The following is a 23,611-nucleotide window of genomic DNA, read 5'->3' on the forward strand; positions in this document are numbered from 1 at the left end:
TTGAACCTAAGCTTGGTTTTGGAAAGCAATAACTCATTGGTGAGTGTTTCCAAATGCATGTTTGAACTTATTACTTGAATGAATCTACTACAACAAAAATGACCTTTAACAGCATTTAAAGGTGTCAGTATAAATAATCTAACTTGACACTTTACCTTTTCTCATACCTCGGATGAGTGTTGTCCCTTCCAATGTGGGGATAGGCTCGTAGCATTCAAATGTGTCAGGAAAACTATGCTGTTATAGCATCCCATCTGCCAACAAAAATCCCTTTTCTTGATAATCAAAAGTGTCAGGATAGCTATAGGACAACTTAGGATATCGAATTCTATGCTGACACTCTTAATTGCCAGGAGTTTTTTTTCTTTCTTTTTGATATAGAAGCAACCTGCAGGTAGTGCTCCCTGCTATATATTCCGTCAATCAGAAACCCAAAGGACTTGTGAAATTATCTCAAAGAACAGAATGCATATAGTAATCTAAAAGCAAAAGTCATTACTCAAATATAATTTGTTGAACTAAAAGTCAGTAACAAGTACTAACATTGCAAATCCGTAACAAGTACAAATTTGAAAGATTCTCTTGTACGCAAACTAAAAGATTCTCTTCCCTAAAAAGTAGAAAGAACTTGCAGTAGCTTCCAAACTTTTCGAGCTTTCAGTCCATAGGCAAAACGAACCTTTCCTGAAACATAGTTAGGAACAAGAAAATGAACATAACTTCACAATAAATTTTTAATAAAGTATACATTATACAAAAGCTACCATTACCATTATCTTTTATGAAAAAATTCATTAATGTGTGAAAAGCATAAGGAACCACTTACAAAAGCTAATCTTCAGTGTAGTTTGTGTGCCTCTCGCATGTCTTAGTCCACTTCTTGAACCCATTGACAGAGCATTGTGCAATAAAGATTGCTGCTACTGCTAAGAGAGATGGGGGGAACCTAAGCATTTCATACTCGACAAGGCACAGCTCAACAAAAGAAGTACAGAAGGTCCAACTAGTCACCAGAAGATTATTGCCTTAGGCAGATCAAGATAGTGCAAAACATTTACATACACTAAATACGAAACAATACCTTTTTATTAGATTGAGAAGCTTTAAGAAAGTGTCTCATGAAGACATAAGGAGTAGGCACTGAAAGATTAAACTACAAGGTATTGATCATTACTCATAGATTCCCTTATACATGCATAGCAATTCAAGGACAATTAAAGCTGCGATTCTTGTTATATACCCATGAATGCTTGACACTCTGATTCCCAGTACTCCTTGGCCTGTCTAATTCTTTCAGCTCGTCCAGACCGTAGTCGCACTGCCCAGTAGTCCGGACAACTGTTCAAGGAAGCATTTTTTTTTTTTAGGAAGAACTAAAGTAATGAATAAATGCCAACTCACGGCCATTATCATGAAATCTACCAAGTGCACAAGTTTAAGACCACACCTTTTGCTTAATAGAATGTTTAGGTCCTCCAAATGCACAGCAGCACCTTCATAAACTCCTGGCTGCAATTGTAACTCCGACAGTTATAGAATGGATGGCAATATGCAATATGAATCTCAAGGGACATTATTGGTCTTTTAACTCACAATTATAATTCAATAATTCAGGATAAGAAGGAAATTGTAATCAATGAATCATATGATACAACAGAACAGTTCCCTAGGCTTTTCACCACAGTATACATACCACCACAGGATATACCACATAAATTTTGTTGAAATGTCAGAAGAAGCAGGGAGTTAACCATCATTCATTTCCTTAATTTATATGACCAAAAAGAGTTTGAGGAAAATCAGCAACAAGGGCTGATGCATGCGTATGAGAATATGCAATAATAACCACAGGTGCTACAGCAAGTGAGCTAATACAGTTTTAAACTACTTATTTTTCTTGAACTATATGATAGTTCATTTTCATCCAACTATTACAATCTTTAAACACAGCCGTGTGCCCACCACATTGCAAGGTGAAGTACTACCATTTTAATTTTGAATGGTCAACCAATTGATCTGATAACCGTCTAGAGTAATTAGATTGGGGGCCAAATTGGTCCAGGGGTGGTGGCCGTGTTTTGGGACTAATGAGTAATGACTATTTCCCATTTAAGGAGTATATTTTTTTTCTTCTTTCCGGAATCATATCATATTGGAATAAATAACAAGTCGTGTCCTAGAAAGATCGCTCGCTCAGTTTGTGGCCACCAGTTTCTCGGTTGTCTACTTGACATTTTATCGAATAGGTTATGTGCAACAAATCCATAACAAAATAGTCACACAAATCAAGTAGACAACCGAGAGGAATAAAACTGAATAACAAGTGCACTCAAATCATAAACTATTACTACATCCATTTCAATCTCAAATAGATGGTACTAATCTCAAATGTAATCAATTTAGGGCAAACTTTAAAACTTAACCCTCCCAATTCAACACAATACAGTACATAGCTTCAAGAATAAGTAATAATGTCCAATAAAATCTCAGGAAAAGAAGGGAACAACTTGAAGAATGAGTTAAAAGGAAAATGAGTTAAAACGTACAGTAAGTAACATAAAAATGTTTATGGTGCTCTTTCTATTTGGATTTTTCATGATGTGTTTCAGTGTTCACCATTGCTCGCTATCTCTGCAACAATTGAGGAACTAGAGAAGGAATTGGCAGAGACCAGAATGAAGTGCACTAACCTCTCTTTACACTTGGAAACTCAGAGAAAGCAGAAACTTGTCGAGCAACAGATGAACTGTACTTGATGCAATACTTTTTAGTAGCGGTTCGAGCCTTTGGCATAACAGAGGAAAAATGACATGGGGTCGAAAATGTATTAGGATGGGGGAGGTTATGGGTGGAATCCTCCTGCTATTTGGCTTCTTTCTCTGCTAGTGTTTCTTGTGAGAGAGATAAGAAGAAGCAAAATTTGACTAAGTGTTTTGGCCGGCAAAATGAAAGTTTTGAGCAAATGAATCTTTCACCAATTCACTGCGCTATCGTTTTGTGCCTTTCCTTCTTTTTTTGGTATATCTCACATTTTCTCAAGTGTCATAATAGGTAGTCTAAAGGCACATTATTATTCTTATATCAGATAAAATAAAAAAAATTAAAGTATATATTATTGAGTTGATAATAAGTGTCATAATAGAAGTACTATAATGATACAAACCAGCAAGTGTCCTTATAGGCATGTCAGGAAAAGCCATTTTTGTTGTAATGATCACTTTGTTTGATAGGGCAATGGTGTACTTTATCGCACTTACCCTAATGTGACTTATTACTGTGTATTAGTTACAAATGGTTTGATATATATACATGTGCATGACTTGAATACTGCCAGGGATCCTAACCCTATTGGTTAGTCAGTCGAATCAAGCCAGTAAGGATTGGTCGAGCAGACTGGCGAACCATAGGTACTATTTTCTGATTATCGTTTATTGTTTATTGTGTAATCCTTTGGATATGATCCATTGGATTCGATATACTTGAATATTACCACCATTATTTATTTTGGAGTTCGGACCCGGTAGGGGATTGATTGGTGGATGGAGATTGGAGTTGAGTGGTGATCTACTGAACTGGTTACTCTACTTGAAAGTTGACGGAGTGTCAACTATTACTTAGTGAAGCTATGATGGAGTTAACTCGCAAGAGTTACCGTATCCTTTTACCTGGAAATGTTGGATATCTAATGATTGGTTATTTGAAGTGTTATTGCTTATTTCTATGAACTCCTATGCTTGTTAATTTGATATTCCAAGTTTTTACAATGGTTAATTTGCTACTTGGGTTTGCATGATGTTTTGGAACCTCACTGGATTTTGTCTCACCCTATTAGTTTTGTTTTCCTTACAGGGAAATACGAGCCCGGGCGTGAGGTTGGTACAGGGTAGTGTCATCTAGTTTTTGAATTTTTATGATTGTACTCGCGCTAGTGCTTGATTAGGGTTGGAAGTTAGTTGGAACTTGGCTCTTTTGGTATATTTGGAAATGTATGAACGTTTGAGATAGAAATGAGTATAAATGTACTTTCTAAACTTGGGAACTGTTGTTTCCTTTACTTGTGAAGCTGTAACTTATTTTCTTGAAGTGAGTGAGTGAATCTTGACGAGAGTTGGGCAGACAGTCCACTAAACTCTGGGGTACGCTCTAGGGAGAGGTGGGGTGGTCACAGTAAGCACTTTGTACCATTTATTTCTTGTGATTTCACAATTGTATTATTCATCAATATTCTATAGCAGTTGTTCAACTAGCATGTTCATGTTGGATTTGACTATCTCTTCATACCTATTAGCATCCTAATTTGATGCATGTTTTTGTTTCTCTAAGTGTGGCTGCAATCAGTGTATACATGATTCATTGTTTTCGAAATAGAGTCCTCTATACCTAAAGTAAGAACTTGGGAAGCGTACTAAACAACTTGCATGAAGCTGCACATTTAACTCTTATTCTAGTCTTCACAAGTATACAAATATACAGGTCTTCCACTCATAATTGCATAATTTCTGAGAGCATCCCTAAACTCTTTTTGTGTTTCAAATTTCTACCCAACACAAAAATGGGGATTTCTTCCATTCTTTACATTGAAGTTGGTATATCTCACTAGAATATTTTTAATATATGCATCTTCTGAATCAATATCACTGTTGAGTCCCACATCAACATAATCATCCAACAATGGGTTGTTGTGATCACTTCTACATGCTGCACTTTTAGTTATTGCACCAGTGGTCTATGAAGCATGAGATTTCCTACTTTTTTCTTTTCCAATTTTTAGAGATGCAATTATATCCCTATTTTGTCTATTTCCAGATGCTAGTATATCAGTATGTAGTTCAAATTCTTCATTCTAACTTGTTGGAATTGGTTCATTATCAACTTATCTCTATACTTTTGGCTCACAGTAATGTTCATACATATACTTATCACTATAGTACTCGTTGTAATTAAATTCCCTTCTATCATCGCTGAATCATTTTCTATTGGAATATAAAACTCATCTCTAATAGGTTCATTTACAGCACTAGTACCTACCTTATGAGTTTTGTTAGCTTGGTCACCTCCTCTCGTGGCTTCCTAATGTGAATCTACCTGTTCAATAGCATGGTCATGCTTTTACTGTAAAGCATCAACAAGTTTACCAAATACTCTAGAACTACAAGCACTCTTTTTATTAGCTCCCTTCTTTGATGGCACAAGGTGCTACTAGCTATTGTGTAAGTATTTCACCATCATCTTCAATCTCCTCTATTACAATTGCAGTCTTCTTCTTTGAGGATTCCTTCACTTGATTTCTTCTTTTACAACTTATATATTCCTCCAGTATCATATGATCACAATAGATTTCATCAACTCGTACTCAAACACCCATTTACAGAATTCTCTAATATGTTCATCAGTTTTAATTTCTATCAGTCCATGATTCAAATCACCTCTAAGGTCAATATAATAATACAACATGGTACCATGTGCCTCTACACTTTTTCAACCATGTGGTTTATTTCATGAATCGACATAAAATCAGTATGGCAAAGGTCGAAGTAATCTATCTCTCCACCCATATAACTCTTATATTTTTTTCTCTTAGTTTTACCCTATGACGAAGTTCAATTGAAAATGTAGCTTTATTAGGAACTGCAACAATAGAAAAGACAACAACCATTCTCATTAATCACTATTTTTTATTATTTATACGTTTTTTCTTTCAAGAATACATAAATAGCAATTGTCAATCAGCCATAATTAGACACTAGCCAACAATTATAAACTTCTAAATAAATTATTAGAAAAGGCATTATTGTAGGACTCTTTACATATGATGACAAAAAAGGAAATTTTTTTTAATTCTCATGTCCTTTCTAGTGAACCAGATCACACCAAAAAAACCCTAAACCCAATAAATATAGTGGCTAAATACTTCACAGTTTTTTAATTTATACTCATAATACATACAACATGATTCATGACATGTTTACCAAATCTAAAGGGGTGGGTTGTATGATATCTTATGGTATAGGTATACAAATCGATGAACTTTTCCAACTGCCTTTTTACCAAGTGCATCATGATCAATAACCCATCCTTCACTAATGATCTTCGTCTTCAATCATTCACTTGAATCTCCTTATTGATTAGTTTGATTTTAGTGGAGAAATAGAGAAATTTTCTCCTTAACCGTTTGAAATTGAGAAAATTTGGTTAAGTTTGTGAACTGAAAGACCCGCTATCGTCCCTTCTGTAGCACACATAAAATGTTTAGACAATTTTGCCTTGAAACCTTGCTCGTACATATTATGTGACCTCATTTTAACTAGTTAGAATGATCTTAAATATTATAAATGCTTATAATATGAATGTTTAACCGCAGTGAAAAACATAGAATACATAATTCAACTAAAGTAACTAATAGACTTACATGTGGTTGGGAAAAAAAGGCTGGAGAAAATAATAAATTCAACTCTTAGAGTATGAGCTGAGCAAGGATCCACTGCACTAGCTACAAGCCCAGTACCTTGGACAAACGAAATGAAGTCATAGTAACAAACATCTAACATGCATCCTATAGCATATGAATGCTGTCCAATTCGATGGTATTCTCCTCTTTCTATGGCTATCATCAGCAGCAACAGCAAGCTAATCAAGCCCGATTTTATTAGGTAAAAGCAAATCAACTAAAGGCAAATTAATATTAATACCATATTTATTAATGAAATATGATTAACAAACCATATTTATTAATGATTTTTGAGAATAAAATTAATACCATATTTATTACCTAAAGGCAAATTAACAAACAACTTCGCATATGATCACAAAAATCAATTAACAAACATCTTAGCAAAAATCCTACAAAAATCATGTTTCCATATGAAAACTTATGATGGAAATACTTGTTTAAATCCTATCTCTTCATACAAAACAAATAGAAAATAAAGCCAAAACAAACAAAATTCAAGATATGTTATTAAATTCTTACAATTGAAAATGAACATGTCTTTTTAAAAAAGAAAAATGTGTATTGAAGGAAGATGTACCTGATAATCAAGAGGAGTGGAAACACAAAATCGATAATTTAATGTGCCAGCCGCTTGCACTGGAAATACCTAACCATGAAGTTGATGCTTGAAATCATATAAAAGATATTGTAGGCATAAGAAATAAGAATTGATAAGGATATAAAGAGGTATTGATAAGAATATTAAAAGTAGTTTTATCTCAATTTAAATTGCTTAAAGTACGTAACTTTGGGTAGGAAATAACAATTGATAAGAATATAAAGAGATATTGATAAGAATATAAAAAGATGATAATAAAAAATAATTTTACTAAAGGCATGCATACTAAAGAAATTATACAAGTCATAACTTGTTGTTATACCTTCAAGTTCACAAACAAAAAGAGGAGCAAGTGGCCGCAAATATATTATTATGATAGAATGATAATCGGCCGCAAATATAAGATAGAATACTAATGACTGTTATAAGGACAGTTTTATAAGTCATACTTGGATGATAAGGACGGTTTTATATTTGAAATTAAATTTAGATAGATATTGATAATTGATTACATGCTTATGAAAGGAGAGAGATAAACTCCATATAGAGCGTAGGTTATTTTTAAAAAAAAAAAGTGAAAATCATGGAATAAATTAAGGGAAATTTGTCAAATTGGTCCCTAACATTTACCAAAAACACTTTTTTAGTCCATAACATATAAAATCAGCCAAAATTGTCCTTCACATTTAAATTGTGATCCAATTTGGTCATAATGCTCGTTTTTGCTCCTTTCTCCGGCTAAAAATAGCACGCTCCTCTCACGTTGTCATATTTTCAAGGGCAAAATTGGAAAACACAAATCCCAGATCCACTGGGGACGATCCCTGACTTCACGATCTTTATCTTGCTTCAACTCTCTAAGCACAGGTTCACAACAATGGTGACTAAGTTCACCTGAACAGAAGCATATTTGGAGGTGATCAGAAGAGGTGCCGCGTGTCGCTGGTAGAGGCGCGAGGAGAGAGAAGAGGGAGTGAAGTGAGGTGAGGTGAGGTACGCGATGCACGCCAGTGGCGTTGAGCAGCGGCGGCGGCTGCTTCTCGTGGATGCGGGCTGCGGCGTCGAGGCAGGCGGAGGATGAAATAGAGCCGCGCAGTGGCGGCGCGCTGAGCAGCGGGCGGCGTGCGCTGGGGTCGCGGGTGAGCTGGTGGAAGGATCACACGGGTAGTGCGCAGGGCTGCGGAGCAAAGATCGCGCGGCAGTGGAGAGAGGCGGTGGACAAGCGAGGTTGGAGGAGCGGAGGATGCGGCAGCGGTGATGAGGGCTCTCGGTCGCGATGGAGAAGAAGAAACAGGGGAAAAGAAGAAAGAAGAAGAAAGCTTTTGTTTTCCAATTTTGCCCTTGAAAATATGACCACGTGAGAGGGGCGTGCTATTTTTAACCGGAGAAAGGAGCAAAAACGAGCATTAGAACCAAATTGGATCACAATTTAAATGTGAAGGACAATTTTGGCTGATTTTATATGTTAGGGACTAAAAAAATGTTTTTGGTAAATGTTAGGGACCAATTTGGCAAATTTCCCATAAATTAACAAAAGCAAAATAAGAGAGAGATGGAAGAATGTATGTTATTTTATAAAACGTGTTAAAATTATTTGCTGTGTCATTAAGTCACGTAGAAAAGAGAAAATATAAAATGATAAGAATGAGAATACGACTTTATTATATATATATATGTATATATATATGATTTATTAGTTCGGTGACATTTTTTGCTAAAAAATTAGTTTAGTGACTAAAAGTGATACAACTCAATAGTTGAGTGACGTTTTGCGCAATTTCCTCAAATTTCCATCAGAGTCAGAAACTTCACTTCACGGGCTCTCTTATTACATTCTCAATTCATAGTCACCTGCCATTACCGTACCGAGACTCTTTTACCCCAAGGCGTGAAATTCTGCTCCTGTTCTTGAAGCGAAGCAAAGCCGGCCAAAATGAACGCCCCAGATCGTTACGAGCGTTTCGTGGTTCCCGAAGGCGTGAAAAAGTACACTGCACTGATATTCTCTTTCTCTCCTTCTTCTAAGCATCATATTTATTTTTTTTTGAAAAATTTTATAGGGTCTCGTACGAGAGGGATACGAAGATTATCAATGCAGCTTCGTTCACTGTTGAGAGAGAGGACCACACCATCGGCAACATTCTCCGCATGCAAGTCCCAATTTCGTTGAATTTTTTTGAGCATTTGTCATTTCAGGGGGTTTTGTTTTTGTGCGTTAACCCTTGTCTTAAAATTACTAAATTGTTAAAATTGTATGGTTGATAAGCAATTCTCGAGTATATGTGTGTTTGGGGCTTTTGAGTTAAACCCTAATGTGAAAAACCCCACGTTTTTGTTTCCGATTATTTTGAAGAATTAAAGTAATTGTATATTGAGGAAATTTGTCAAATGGGCGTGTTCGGCATCTTATGGCATCAAAAGTAGTAATTTGACATTTTCTGTTATTAAGTGAAATTTGTTCGGATTATTTCTTATGGTCGGATTATTAAGTTACATAACTGTAAGAACAATTTTTTTACCAAAGCAATGCAAATGTCTGATGTAATAATTAGTGGGGAATGGTGTGCTCATTTTGCTAATTGTTCCTTGTATGTTTCACTTTTTAACTTACGCCATAAGTTTATGCGTGTACCTACATTTGGCATCGTACACCGATCCTTGATATGAGGAATTCTTGGTCGTCCGTTGTATTAGTCGCTCCACTTACTCTAATATTTTTTATCTCTACCTTGCAAAGATGTCATCTTCTCTCCTGTCTTTTCTCTTTGGTTAATATTCAGAAGCTATTTGGGATTATGATTATCTTATACAGTCTTTAATATACCTTACCGGGCAAAATGTCTCAAGGAAGAAGGTGTTTAGCTGGTGGTCATGCGGTACAGCGAGTGTCTATCTCCTGACTTTAATATATTTCTCTGATTTGAATTTTGTTTCTTTTTATTTTTGTCAGGCTGGTAATGATTGTCTCATCACAGGGTAGCTTATAAATTGGATCGATTGGTAAAATTAGAGCCATTTGTTCTTTTTATGATTGAATTCCGACCTTGTTTCTCTTGTTATGTGCAAATGCCTTTCAGTAGGTTATGTGCAATTGTAAAAAACACAAATAATCTTCCAACTGCTTTCATGTCGATTGACCTGGATGTCTTCAACAATGTCTTTTTTTTTTGGGAAGATTGATACATACTAAATTACATGGAATATCTAATTTTTTAAGGTTTTAGTTCCATTATTTTCCTCTGGAATGCAAGTTATTCATGGCTTAACTTGTTCAGTTCCTTGTTTATGTGCTGACTTTTTAAGTGGTAGACAAGTCATCTGATAAATCTAAGACTAGTTGGTAAACCCTATCAAATATGTTGGCACTATGTCTGGGTTTATTACTATGTTGTGGGGGGAGAAGACCCTTCTGCTTCCTGGTGTGGTTGGTCTGGCAACTTCTTTTGATATGGTCTTTAAGCTAGATGCAAGTATGGTCTCTATGAATATTTAAGTTATGCTTATGAATGGTTTATAAAGATTTACTCTCATGAATACATTAGAAGTTTCTATGCAAAGTTGCAAAGAGAATCTGTTATTTGAGCAATTTTGGCAAAATGATGGAAATCAAATAAAGGAAAGAGGCATGGGTTAGATAGATGATGTCTTTCTCTAAGAGAGTTGCTTGCCAATGTAGAGATCGAGGACGCTAGAGTAACTAAAATAACAAACAACAAAGGATTCCTAATTATTGTTTTAACAATGTATGATACATTTCTCATTAATGTTTCTGATTGAATAAACATACAGGCAACTGCATAGGGACCCTGATGTCCTTTTTGCTGGCTACAAGCTTCCACACCCCCTTCAGTACAAAATCATAGTCAGGGTTAGTGTTCTTTTTCATGTTTTAGATGCATTTTCTTATTCCTCTGTGTGGTGTTGCTTATCTATTTTGGTTGTAAGTTGCCTGAAGCACTGAAACTGGGATGTGTAATAAGATTGCTTTTTTTTCTTGGTGCACAAATAAAACTGATTAGCTTTGCTTTTATTTTGGATTAAGGGTATGTTCAAGTATTGACATGGGATATGTATGAATGAACGTGATTATCTTTTATTATCAGTCTTGGTCCTGGCTGGGGCATCTCTTATTCTTTTCTTTTAACAGTATACTACTGATTGTCTATGGTAATATTGCTGATTGAGTTAAAAATCATGTTGTAGATGTATATGCAAGTAGATTATAAATAGTATAGTATGGATGAGCAGAAAGCAAGCTTTCGATAGGAAAATAATTGCATCATGCTTAGGCTAGGTTGAGAGCTTCGTTTTTGTCATGAATACTCTCTCTCTCTCTCTCTCTCTCTCTCTCTCTCGTGGTAGTGGATAGTGTCTGCTTGGATAAATCGTAAGCAAATGTAGATGGCAACAACTTAGTAAAGAAGGTCCTGGGAGCAGGAGATATTGTTTTGCCATTTGAAGTCAATTACCCAGCCTGAGATAGAATTGAGGATGGAGGATTACCAACAATTGAACACCAAACTCCATAGGACACTGAATTTTGAAAGTATTCATGATTCTTGAGACTTTCCAGATACTTTGATAAAAAAATTGTGCTAGAACTTTTAAACTAACATTTATCTTGGAACTGGTTCCTGTACAACTTATCTTATCCTCAGTGACTGTAGTCCTTTCATTCTCCTTTGTATCTCTTTGCTGATGTGAGTTGTCATTGTTATTTTTTAGACCTTACGCCATTAAAGAAGAGGTTTATATAACTAAGAAAGTGCTTGTTTGAAAACTTTTTTGTTTGTCTTTAGTACTTTTGCAAAGATCACTTAAAAAATGTCTCAGGCCTCGTTTGATAAAACTAAAGTCTGAAATCCGAAAATTAAGTGTTGAAAGTATTAAATTGATGAATTCGAAGTTAATACCTATGTGATAACTAACTGAATTCAAGTGCTGAACTGAAATATCACACAAGTTTGATTATTTCATCTTTAAATAAATTTACTTTTACTTGTGTATTAGAAAGAAAGTAAAGAGTGTGTGTAAGAGAGAGAAAATACTGAAACAATTGAGAAGTGGTGTATGAGAGAGAGAGAGAGAGAGAGAGAGAGAGAGAGAGAGAGAGAGTGAGTGCATGTGTGTGTGCATGTGCATATGTGCTAAGAGAAAGAGAGGAAAGTGAACTGTGTTGAGAGCACATGTGAAAGTGTGTTTTGTGTGAGAGGGATAATGTGTGGGGTCCATTCAGTAAATTCAATGAAAAATTTTCACTTAAAATTTTGAACACAGATAAAAAAGCAGTGCTTAATGTATTAAGTGGCAAGGCGTATCTGTTATCAAACATGCATTATTTAAAAAGTTCTAAAGGAATTAATTTTAAGCATTAATTAGAGTTATGAAACAGACCCTCAACCTATTGTGCATTGGGGTTGTAAACATTGGATGTTTCAAAGCTGTGGTTATTGTTCTAACCTTCGGTCAAGTTGGATTGTTGCTTACAGCTCATTCACTCTGGTTTTCATTTGATATTGATTCAATCTGGTATTCCCTAATAATTCCGCAATCTTCTTTAAATAAAGAGTGTATTCTCCATTTTCTGTGATTTTGGTACCTTCTATGGTCTTTTTGTCATTGGAAAACTTTGAGCGTGCAAGCTCTTGGGATCCAGCGATTGTCAGTGATGTGCTTTATTCCTACTTTTCCATTCTTAGGCATCAGAAAGTTTTATGTTGTTCAACTGCAATTAACTTTCCATGGTGTTTTCCTTACTACTTATGGTCCAGGGGGGACTTAAAATGAAACACATCTTAAAATGTCTTCTTTAAGCAGCTTAGTTCTTAAAGTTGAGCCCTTTGGTGAAATGTTTTGCAGATTCACACAACCAGTCAATCTTCACCAATGCAAGCATATAACCAGGCTGTTAATGATCTAGACAAGGAGCTTGATCATCTGAAGAGTGCATTTGAGGTATGTTGTCTTGCTTACTTGGCTTTTGTAATCATCATTCAATTAATTTCTCCAGATAATTGCTTTGCTACAATTAAACTTTTTGGTTGGACTTTACCTATACATCTAGGAAAAAGCTCTGTTGTTCAGTAGTCCTGTTATTTTGATGTTATTAACAGAGGAATAATCCGGAACTCTGTTGGAGACTAGTCAAGTCATGCCAATGTTTTAGTGTTCAATTGCTTGCAAATTACTGGCCCTAAGTTCCACTATGGTATGAGGTGCAAATACTATAGGAGTTCCAACTCGGGGGCACAAAAGCTATTGTTAAATCTCAACTCAAGGGCAGTTTGAGCTGGAGCTGTTTGATTACTGATGTGTAACAGGATATGAAATTATGAATCCAATTTTCCTAAGAATGTAAATATCAGATTAGTAATGCATATCAAAATGTTTTGCAACTAGTAGAAATGGGTTAAAAAAGTTTTGCAAGACCAAATGAGAGCAAGGGAACATTTGGCACATTTGGTTGACAGCCGGCAGAACTTTGCATCATTAGAATGTCTGATACTGTGTATTTACATATATCTTTGTACTTAATAGCATCGGGTTTTGAATCTTGCGAAGTTTAATTAATCGAAATATGTTCATTGAATTGAAGCGTATCAAGTACCCTTTATGGATATGATTATTTGAATCTTGCTAAGTTTTAATTGATCAAAATATGATCATTGAATTGAAGCATAACAAGTGCTCTTTACAGATATGATTATCTGAGTCTTGCCATGTTTTAATTGATCAAAATAGCATCATTGAATGGAAGCATATAAAGTACTCTTTACAGACATGATTATTTGAATCTTGCTAAGTTTTAATTGATCAAAATATGATCATCGAATTGAAGCATATCAAGTACTCTTTAGAGATATGATTATTTGAATGGAATGTCTTTAAATTGTAGTCAAAGTAGCATGTGATGCTGTCAAGACTCTTGTCATTATCATCTGTCGTACTTGTCATATGATTTGATTGGTTAAAAAAAAGAGGTATAATAATTGCTTCCTTAGTTTATGAATCTACAACAGACTGCTTACTGGAAAGCAGAACATGACTTGAATATGATTTAGAGAAACAAAATTAAAAGATTGGTTGAAGGAAACTGATAGAAAGAGTTATAGAGGAAATGTTACTGAGCAATGAAGTTAGGTAGATGATGCTGAAGTTGCCTAAAAGCTCCTTTGCTATGATATGTTCGCAAGCATTAATGAGCTCAGCTTGTGTTTGTTGAAACTGGCTTGTCTAATGAGGACCACTGTCCTACCTTGGATCTGGTTGAACAAGTGTCATGCCATGTTTATTGATCCGATTAGTCGGCCATTAACTGCTAAATTTAAAAATTGCTGTAGAGTCAAGTTCATGAATGTGAATTTTTTCTTTTTCTTTTTTTTTGGCAGGGGGTTTGGGGGTTGAGGGGGGGTATCGGGGACACTATGGATTGGTACTCTAACAATTATCAAATAATTGAAAGTCAAATGAACAACTTTAGTTTCTCATTTGAAGAATTTATTGGATTCTGTTGGGGTTTTAATTTTTTTTGGGGGGGGGGGGGGTGTGGGGGGTTTGGCCTGCTCACCCACTTAATTACTGCAAAACAGAGTAGAGCTATCGAGTAAATATTGTAAATTTATTTTGTTTCCATGGTTTCTCCCCCTTTTTGGTGGTTAGTTTGTGCATGCATTGATTATTCAAGTACTCATGGTCTGAAATGAGAGAATGCTTTGGCTAATTAGTTATGAAACTGTGTAGTCGAATTGTCTTTTGAGTGTTCCAGAAGTTAGTTCTTTTACTTTTAGTTTCCCCCAGCCTCAGCTTTGTAATGTTAGCTCAGTTCTTTGAGTTGCATAATTACAACAAAGTTTCACTTCCAAAAAGGGAAAGAATATGGTTTTGACTACAGTGGAAGGACCATCTTCCACTCAGTTGACCTGTCATGAGCATGCAATCAGACTGCATTTTGTTCCTCTTCCATAAAATAGCATATTGAGTTGTTTGTCTTTGCAAGTCTGGTCTGTTTAAGCCTTGAGGATTTTATCGTGTAGCCTTACATTTTCCAGATTATTATCATGCAAATCAGAGTTTCTGAACGTCGCTTACAATCTGAATACCTGCATCAATGTGTCAAATTTGAGTAATTTTATATGCCCTGGGACCTAAGTAATTTTTTGCTTTGTGTTCACCATGAGTATATAGGTCTTCGACCTGTCTCTATGGAGTTAGTAGCTTATCATAGTGCTCTCGTATTTGTGTCTTGTGTTTAGTAGTATGGAATCTTTTGTATCCGGATTACTTTCTCACTGATGGGGGGTTTAATATGATTTTTGGTAAGATCTTGGTTTTGTTCTCACTTAATTTAAAATTCTGTGTACAGGCTGAGCTGGCAAAGCACTCGAGGGAGTACTAAACAGTTGTCGATATGCTGAGGGCATCTTCAACAAATGCCGTGGATATGTATCTAATTATCTGTGATGATATACAAATGCTGTATTTATTAACAAAACTTGAGAAAAAGCCTCGTGTAACAATACTGATTCTGGTTCACCAATGCATGGATCCTGTAGAAAACTATCTGCTTTTTGTTGGTTTATTTGATTTACGTAGGCCACTGTTGGTTGTTAACCTCAAGGAGTAGTTTAGTTGGCAACGCTTTCATTTTCTTTGCCGCACATTTTGTTAGTTTACCTTTGAACTTGCTGTGATACTTGAGATCATTTCAGATGCTTTCTATTGAGCTTTCGTTAGAGTTGTTGATGGTTCCCTTTAGGTTTGGATGCTGTTACTTAGCTACCCTACGTTTACTGTGTGTGGTGGGTATAGCGCCTATGGGAGTAGTATAATGAACTGCTAATGCTTGATACAGGCGAGAGAGAAAGAAAGGGAAAATGAAAAATTATACGTTAACCTCTAAATTTTCTAGTTTCCAAATTTTTAACCCCAATATTTTTTATCGACTCAAAATGCTCTTTATCTTAGATAGGGGTATAAATGGAACTGGCCAACCTGAACGTTTTAGTGTCTTGATTGTTTGATTATGTTACCGAATTTAAAATTTTGTTTAAGTTTGGTTTGTTTAATTGACGAATCGAGTTTGAAGGAGTTTTTTTTTATCGAATTTGAATATTATCAAACATAAAACGCTGTTCAAATTTGATTTGGATTAGTTGATGAATTAAGTTTGATCTTTCGATTGTAATCTTAGATGCTCATTAGAACCTAATTAATTATAAAGTACTCACACTTAGATGGTCCAGGGGCGGCATTTTTCATATTGTTGCTTACCACGTACATTTGAGAGTTATAGAAACTTAGATGCAACGTATAAGGGCAGGCTGTTATTTGCTGTGTTGTTTAACCAATCTATTTTCTTGCAGTCTTTTTTCTCCTTATGTGGTGAATATTGGTTGCTTTTCCTTTTATTTGCTTTAGTCATAGTAAGTATTTGTGTGTCTTCATACACAAACCAATTATCTTGACAGTTGGCACTCAAATTATTTTTTGGAAGCTTTTCTTAGAAATCAATCGATCATATGTTATATTCTTCTCCCTCTTACATTCCAAAGATAGAAAACATAAAAAGAAGTATCCAAATTGCCAGTCTTTTTTGTTCCTTTTTTATGGGGTCTAGATCGCCAGTATGTTGCTCGAATTGACATCTAGGTTGGTAAGAGTGAAAATTTGAGCGGTGGATACAGAAGTTTAACACATTAACTGAATGCGAGCTCCTTCGGCTAGCCAGAATAATCTACGTCCTACAAAGAGTTGGAAATTGGACTCTCATTTTTCACTGTCATCAACTCTTTTCTTGATGATGTTATGATGTCTTCACTTTGCAGCAACATAAACTTGGTTTGTATCCCTCTAGCATGTTCTCCACCTCCTCCAATTGCAAACCTTTGGTTTCAGGTATGAGGAAGAAAATGGCCACAAGTCCAAGAAAGGAGACCACAGCAAACAGAAGGAAAGGTGCCCCCGGAACCAAGTGCTTCTGTCAATGTCAAGAACGTCTCACTCACTAGCAGATTAGAAACCCGATTAGAAATTGCTGCAATTCCACCCCCTATGCCTCTATCTTAATGGGTATATCTCAGAATTTACAATCCAAGGTGCAGTCCCCACTACCCATCCCAGGAGTGTAAAATATAGGGCAAAAAGTAGTGATCCTTAAACTTTCAACTTTGTGTACTTTTAATCCTCCAACTAATAAGTGTGTAAATGTAGTCCTCCAATTAATAAAAATATGTAGTCATAGTCCTTCGGTCTAATTTGGCTGTTAAGATGGACGGGATGATACAAAAATGATAAAAAAAATAATAGCATAATTTCAAAAACCTCCCTTGAGGTTTTTAACAATTTCATTTAGCTCCCTTGAGATTTTAAAAATTACACATACCTCCCTTATCATTTAAAATGACTATACTACCTTTAAATATTCTAATAAAATTTCCTTGTTTGATATGTTTATACTTAGAATGACTTTTAAAATTACTTTTTCATTCTTTTTCCTTCTTATTCCTTTTTTCTAAAAAAAATTTTTGCCAATAAAACTGTAGAATTACCACTATTATCTCTAGTTTCTATTGTAACCAAATGTCTAACTAGTGATTTTTTTTGATGTGTTAACTTTATATGCAATCCAATATTTTTGTTGATCTTTATTTCTATTTTTGGTATTAAAATTAAGAATAAATCAAAAGAAAATAGCCCAAAATCACTATTAAATTATGATAATCCAACTAATCGAAAAATTCATAAACTCTAAATGAATTATTTCAACAGTTTCTTTTTATCTTATAAATTTAAATTCATAATAAAATACCATCAAAAGTATCATATCATAGTGATAAAATTATTATTATTATAGTTGTTTATCAAATAGTAGGTATGAACATAAAAAATTTGGCATATTTTTATTATAATTATACTAGATAATCTTATAATTGTATAGGGAAATAAATTAAAACTCATTATACAAGGGTATTTTTGGTTATTCATTTAAAAATTTGACCAAGTCAATATTGTTTTAAGGTTTTGTTACTAAAACTATCAAATCAAGAGAAGTAGTTGTAATTTTCCAAACCTCAGGGGAGTTCAGTGAAATTGCTAGTTTTGTAATTATCCCAAAAATAAATGTCATGTGAGCAATCTGTGATGTGTTTCCCGTCCATCTTAACAGCCAAATTGGATGGAAGGACTACAACTACACATTTTTATTAATTGGAGAACTACATTTACACGTTTATTAGTTGAAGGACTAATAGTGCCCTAAAATATATTGTGCAATCCTAGGAGTAGAACTGCAAAATATCCGAGTTTGCTCGGACAGCCTTCAGTGTACCATGTTCGACGTTCTGCAGGGCATGCACCTTTCATTGCATCACCAACCACCAAGCATGCTTTCGGATGAAGCTAATCGATAACTAGAAATCAAAGGAAACAGTCAAATGCTGTGATGCATATATACTTAGTTCTATGGATTGAAGACAATGGTAGGAGTAGGACTTGCATCGACATCAGGGCTTAATTATAGGTCTATTGCGTTTTTATGAGCAGTTGGTAGCTTGGTATTAGTATACCACTAGTCCTCAGTGCTTCTAATAATGAAACAGAACAGAAAACAAGCTTATGTACCTTAGTGATAAAATTTAAGAGCAACTTACTCGGCTAGCTCCATTAGCACAAAATGCACAATCAGAAGATGCCCTCAAGCATGTCATGCAATTCCAAGGCGATGGATTTGAGGCTTTCGTGAAGCTGGGACAGGTATCATTGACACCAAAATTGACTGATTCAGAGTGATCGACGAGTGGGGAATGAGATGAAGCTTGTGAAAATAGGTCGGATAAGACCACTAGGCAAGCTATGATCCCAAACATAGAGACTATCATCAATCTCCTCCTTCCAAATTTGTCAACAAAAGGGCACCGAAGCAACTTGTGATGAGAGAAAGTGCCAGAGCTGTCGAATTCAAAGCAAATCCAGCAAGTTGAACTATGGTAGGACTGTAGTACATTACGACAAACTGCTGAGCTACTTGGAATAGTGATGCTAGCATACAGTTTCCTACGCACCTAAATATTACCCCAGGTACCCTCAAGCTTTGAGAATGTGTCATCACCTATAGACTGTTGTTTTGCTATTTCAGCTTCAATGGAGCATTCCAGAGCCTTCATTTCTGCCTCAACTTCCTCGCCAGGATAAATCTTTGCCAAGATTGACCTTGCTTCCTCTTTCTTGTTCTAATCAAACATTTAATCCAGCAATCCACAATCGCATTATATACGTGACATTAGACCGAGTTTTACTATTTGTGTAGTCACACTACAACGTGGAGTATTATAAATCATCAGTAGATAGAGTTTTTTTTTTTAATATATTTGCCTTCCCATAAAGCCATCTAGGTCTAATGGTTTATAAATCATCAAAAATTGTTAGCCTCGAAACCTCTGCGACTAAGGATTTGAAGCTAATTGTAGTGTGTCTTTTGGATTGTTTACTTAGCTATACACAAAAATGAAAGGAAAAAAGAAAAGAAAAGAACAAAAAAAAGGAATTAATTCATCTAGATTGTTCACACTAAGAGCCAAAGTCTGAAAACACTTCGAGTTATTATTGCTAAGAGAATTAAGATTGATGAATGAGGTTGTCAAAAGTAAAGTCAAATAGTGTCCGAACAAGGTCCAAGTACTAGATTCCAGGATAAATTCTATACCTATTTCACTCTCTCTCTCTCTCTCTCTTTCGACCAGTATCCGCCCTTGAATGTGAAGTTAGGATTGTAATAAAGAAATGAAACATCAACTCTTGTTTTCACGTTTTCACTTTTAGACAATTTAGCTTGGTACCAAAAACATGATTTTTCATAATGATCCTCCAATTAGTTGTGCGATAAAGAAAGGTTAATTCTAGGTGGATTTCCAGCAAAATAGACCATGAATCCCTGAGTGCAACCTGTTTAATTGCTCGTACAGCAGGATACTAGAGGTATATAATTGCGTGCAGTTGCTTATTGGAATAGGAGTTTGAGTTCTATCTGTTGTACACTGTCACCTATGCAATGTGCAGTCGTCTACTTGATACATATTTATTACATAAAATTTATATTTGTCATGTCATCAAATATTTACATTATTGATTTGATTAGAGAAATTTTGTAATTTAATTTGCAAAATTGCTGAGTGGTTTAGAATGGACCAATTCACGGGCAACAACTTACAAAAATTTACATAATTGCTAAGTGGTTAAGCAATCTTTTTTTAAAGGTTTTGCATAAATAAAATTTACTTTGAGACGTAACATGAAAGACTTTTAATTTGGTAATATTAAGAGGCTAACGTAGGTCTGTTTGGACGGTCTTTTTTTTTTTTTTTAAAAAAAAAAGTTTATTAGTTCAAAAAATTTTATTTAAAACAGCATCTATAGTAACACTCTAAAACCATCCAGAAATTTAAAAAAAATATTAAAAAAGTACATCAAATAAGGTACTGGGTGACAGAAGTAGGTATTGGTGGGAAGTTGGGAGGCTACCAATGGTGGGTGATTAGTGTCTATTTAAAAAGAAAGTTTATTTAAAACACCATCTTTCTAAAACACCCGCAAATTTTAAAAACAAATATTTAGAAAGTATCAAATAGTGCATTGGTGGAAATAGTGGGTATCGATGGCAGGTTTGGAGGCTACCAATTGTGGGTGATTAGTGGCGGTGCAAGAAGAAGTGGTATGTATTGGATACATTCCAACAATGAGTTAAGAGGTTGCCCATGGTAGGCGGCAAGCGGCGGGGAAGGGATATTTTGGATAAACACCAACATTTAAAATAGTTATAGTAAATACAAATCCTATTTGTTATTAAAACACTCTCAATTTACAGTGTCTACTTTCAGATTTATTATCCCTAACATTTAGATGTTTTTGTGGTTTTATTTAAAATTTCCAAATATTTTATTCGTGAGAAGCAATTATTATTGGTCCAATAGAAATCACCAGCACCTGTTGCATAATAAGTGCAATTTTGTCATCTTTGTGACTGGCTCACAATAGTTGTAGGCAATTGATGGTCGCATACACAAAAATGAAAATCCCATACACACTTTTTTTCCCCTCCCCCCACCCCAATTCCCTTGGCACATTTCTCGGAATACTATTGATATATGAAAAAATCTCAAAGGTAGTGTTTTGTTGGATTTGTCTCTAAAATAAGGGTCGCCACACCTATGAAAATTGGCGCACAAAAAATCTGATTTATTTTTGAATTTTTTTTCAACAGTTTAAGAATTTTTTAAGTTAAGATTTAGGGTTGAATATTTTAATTTAGCCACAAATCTAATATGAGGTGAAAGCTATGGACGGTGGATAGGGGCGGACACGTGGATGGTAGATGGGGGCCACGTCATCATTCATTCAAAGAATGGACGGTTGATATTTACTCAACTCAATACAATGAACGGCTATGATTTAAAGTGCATCAATCCCTGATAAAAAACAGAATGCGTGCCACAGGCCACTTTTGCAAAGTGGCCCCTACACGAATGAACAGGGCAGAAAAAGAACTGGGTAGAGAATACCACTGTTGCAATTTTGAATTCAACATTCAAAATTGAAATTCTAAATTATCCCGCCTGGGATGCGATTGCTGATACGTGTCCCTGGTTTGATTGGCAAGAATTGCAACATGTGTCATGAGAAGAGTCGGATAAATGCAACTGAAATCAGAGACTTTCAGCCTTTCTTGCACAACATGCTCGTTTTCTAGAAGATCGGTCGATACGTTGTGTTTTGAAGGTCTATAAGTTAATTCGCAGGAGTGCGAGTGCGGCATCAGAAGAAATGGCAAATACGAGGGACATGACTGGATTCTTCAGGGTCGCGAGGCACTGCGGCATGGAGCACGTCGTGCTCCTGGGGACGTACATCGCTCTTCGCATAGGGAGTGTTCGATTCATAGTAGAATTGCATCGGCCACTCAGGGCAGTGGAGGAGATGAAGGGGACCCTGATGAAATCAGGGGATGATGCGGAGGATTCGTGTTCTTTTGGGAGCAATTGAATCGGGAACTAACACGTAGACATGTTTCGGTAGAAGAGGTGGACCCCACATACGTATGAAATACGTAGGTGTGCAATGTATGATACGGTGTAGTAGTGATATATTTGTACGTAGGTAGCAATTTAATGCAACAGTACCACGTGTAATGAATATACAATATGAAAATAAAAATACGTCAATCCATGTGGAATAAAATATGTAGAAATTCGAAATATGCTTCCTTGCATTTAATCCAAACACGTGACAAGAAATTATACGCTAATTCTAGATGAATCGGACTTATGACACCGTAATTATATAATTGGCTCATGAAAAGAGCCTTGGCCCTATTATTCATCATAGTGGGATCCACATCCTTCAAGAACCAGGGAGCCTTGATCAAGAGCCACGCTTACATTTTGGTGAGGCGTAACCTCTTGCGGAGGTTATAATTTGCCCGAATTGACACCGACCAAGTGATCGAAGTGGCCTGGACGTGATGAAACAGATGGGATCCTTCCTGAACTCTCAGGAATAACTTCCTTGTTGCATCAATGCTAAGAACGTGGTGTCCCTTATTGCATCCATTGTGGTGGAGCAGGCAGGAGCTACACGCGAAGCTAATTCTCCTGGTTCATCTCTTTCTCTTAGACAGGTAGTGTCTGATCTTAATTTCTTGGGGCGAACAGGGGCTCTTTGAGGAAGTAGAATGCGACATTCTACTTGGTCCAGGTGAGGAGATCATTATGATTCAGTGCACTAAGTAGTCGTGGTAGGAGAAATTAGAATCAGGATTGTAGAGTACGATTGTGGGAATTCCCCCTTTTATCTTCCTAAGTTTGGTATATTTACAATTGGATGACGAATCTCGTTGGGTCCCTATGAATTCCTTCCAGTGTTTGAGAAATTGAGGGTTAACGTCATCGATCACATTATACCAGACATTGTCATAGTGATGAACCAGGTCAATATGACCTGCATAGCAATTATGCGTCTGAGGATTCAGACTTCTAACCCAGTACGTTTTACAGTTCGACTTGGGCCTTCTATTATTATGGACATGGGCCTATGGGGCATGGTGGCAGGCCCAATTATATTTCGAATGGCCCATTCAATCAAGAAATTGGGAACGCGTTGGGCCTGAGGAAAAAGGGCCATGAATGGTTCTGGTGGCTTTTGAAATATTCTATCCAAATTACTCGACAATTTGTCATAGTGAATAATGAAGGACCGAGGATCGCCCTTCTTGATGACATCAAGTACCATCCCCTTATCATCCTTGGTAAGCGTAGCGCCATACACCTCCCCCGTTTTTTCAATAGAGAATCTGCTCCTGCCATCCTTCTGGAAGTTGTCCTAGTCCACAAAATCGCCATAGTTTGACATATAATGCCTAACTACAGATGAATTCCTTATGCATTCTATTTCCACGAAGAGTCCCTATTCATCCCCAGAAATCAAGGTCAGGCACCACTTGTTCAAGAGGGAGGGACAAACCAGGAGAATTAGGTTCGCGTGTGGTAAAAAAGTATGGCAGCCCACGTGGCAAA

The 23,611-nt window shown here is 35.8% G+C and overlaps 1 protein-coding gene and 1 pseudogene across 1 annotated transcript; one reads left to right on the forward strand and one right to left on the reverse strand.

Moving 5' to 3' along the window:
- Nucleotides 1-8,894: 8,894 nt before the first annotated feature.
- On the forward strand, nt 8,895-15,786 carry LOC113765139 (DNA-directed RNA polymerases II, IV and V subunit 11). The gene is made up of 5 exons (XM_027309217.1): nt 8,895-9,035; nt 9,110-9,199; nt 10,839-10,917; nt 12,909-13,004; nt 15,412-15,786. The coding sequence occupies exons 1-5, from the start codon at nt 8,983-8,985 to the stop codon at nt 15,442-15,444; spliced, it is 351 nt and encodes a 116-aa protein (XP_027165018.1). The 5' UTR covers nt 8,895-8,982; the 3' UTR covers nt 15,445-15,786.
- Nucleotides 15,787-16,851: 1,065 nt separating this feature from the next.
- On the reverse strand, nt 16,852-23,327 carry LOC113766466 (annotated as a pseudogene).
- Between the last annotated feature and the right edge of the window lie 284 nt (nt 23,328-23,611).

This window comes from Coffea eugenioides, chromosome 3 (genome assembly GCF_003713205.1).
Source record: "Coffea eugenioides isolate CCC68of chromosome 3, Ceug_1.0, whole genome shotgun sequence".
NCBI classification, from domain to species: Eukaryota; Viridiplantae; Streptophyta; class Magnoliopsida; order Gentianales; family Rubiaceae; genus Coffea; species Coffea eugenioides.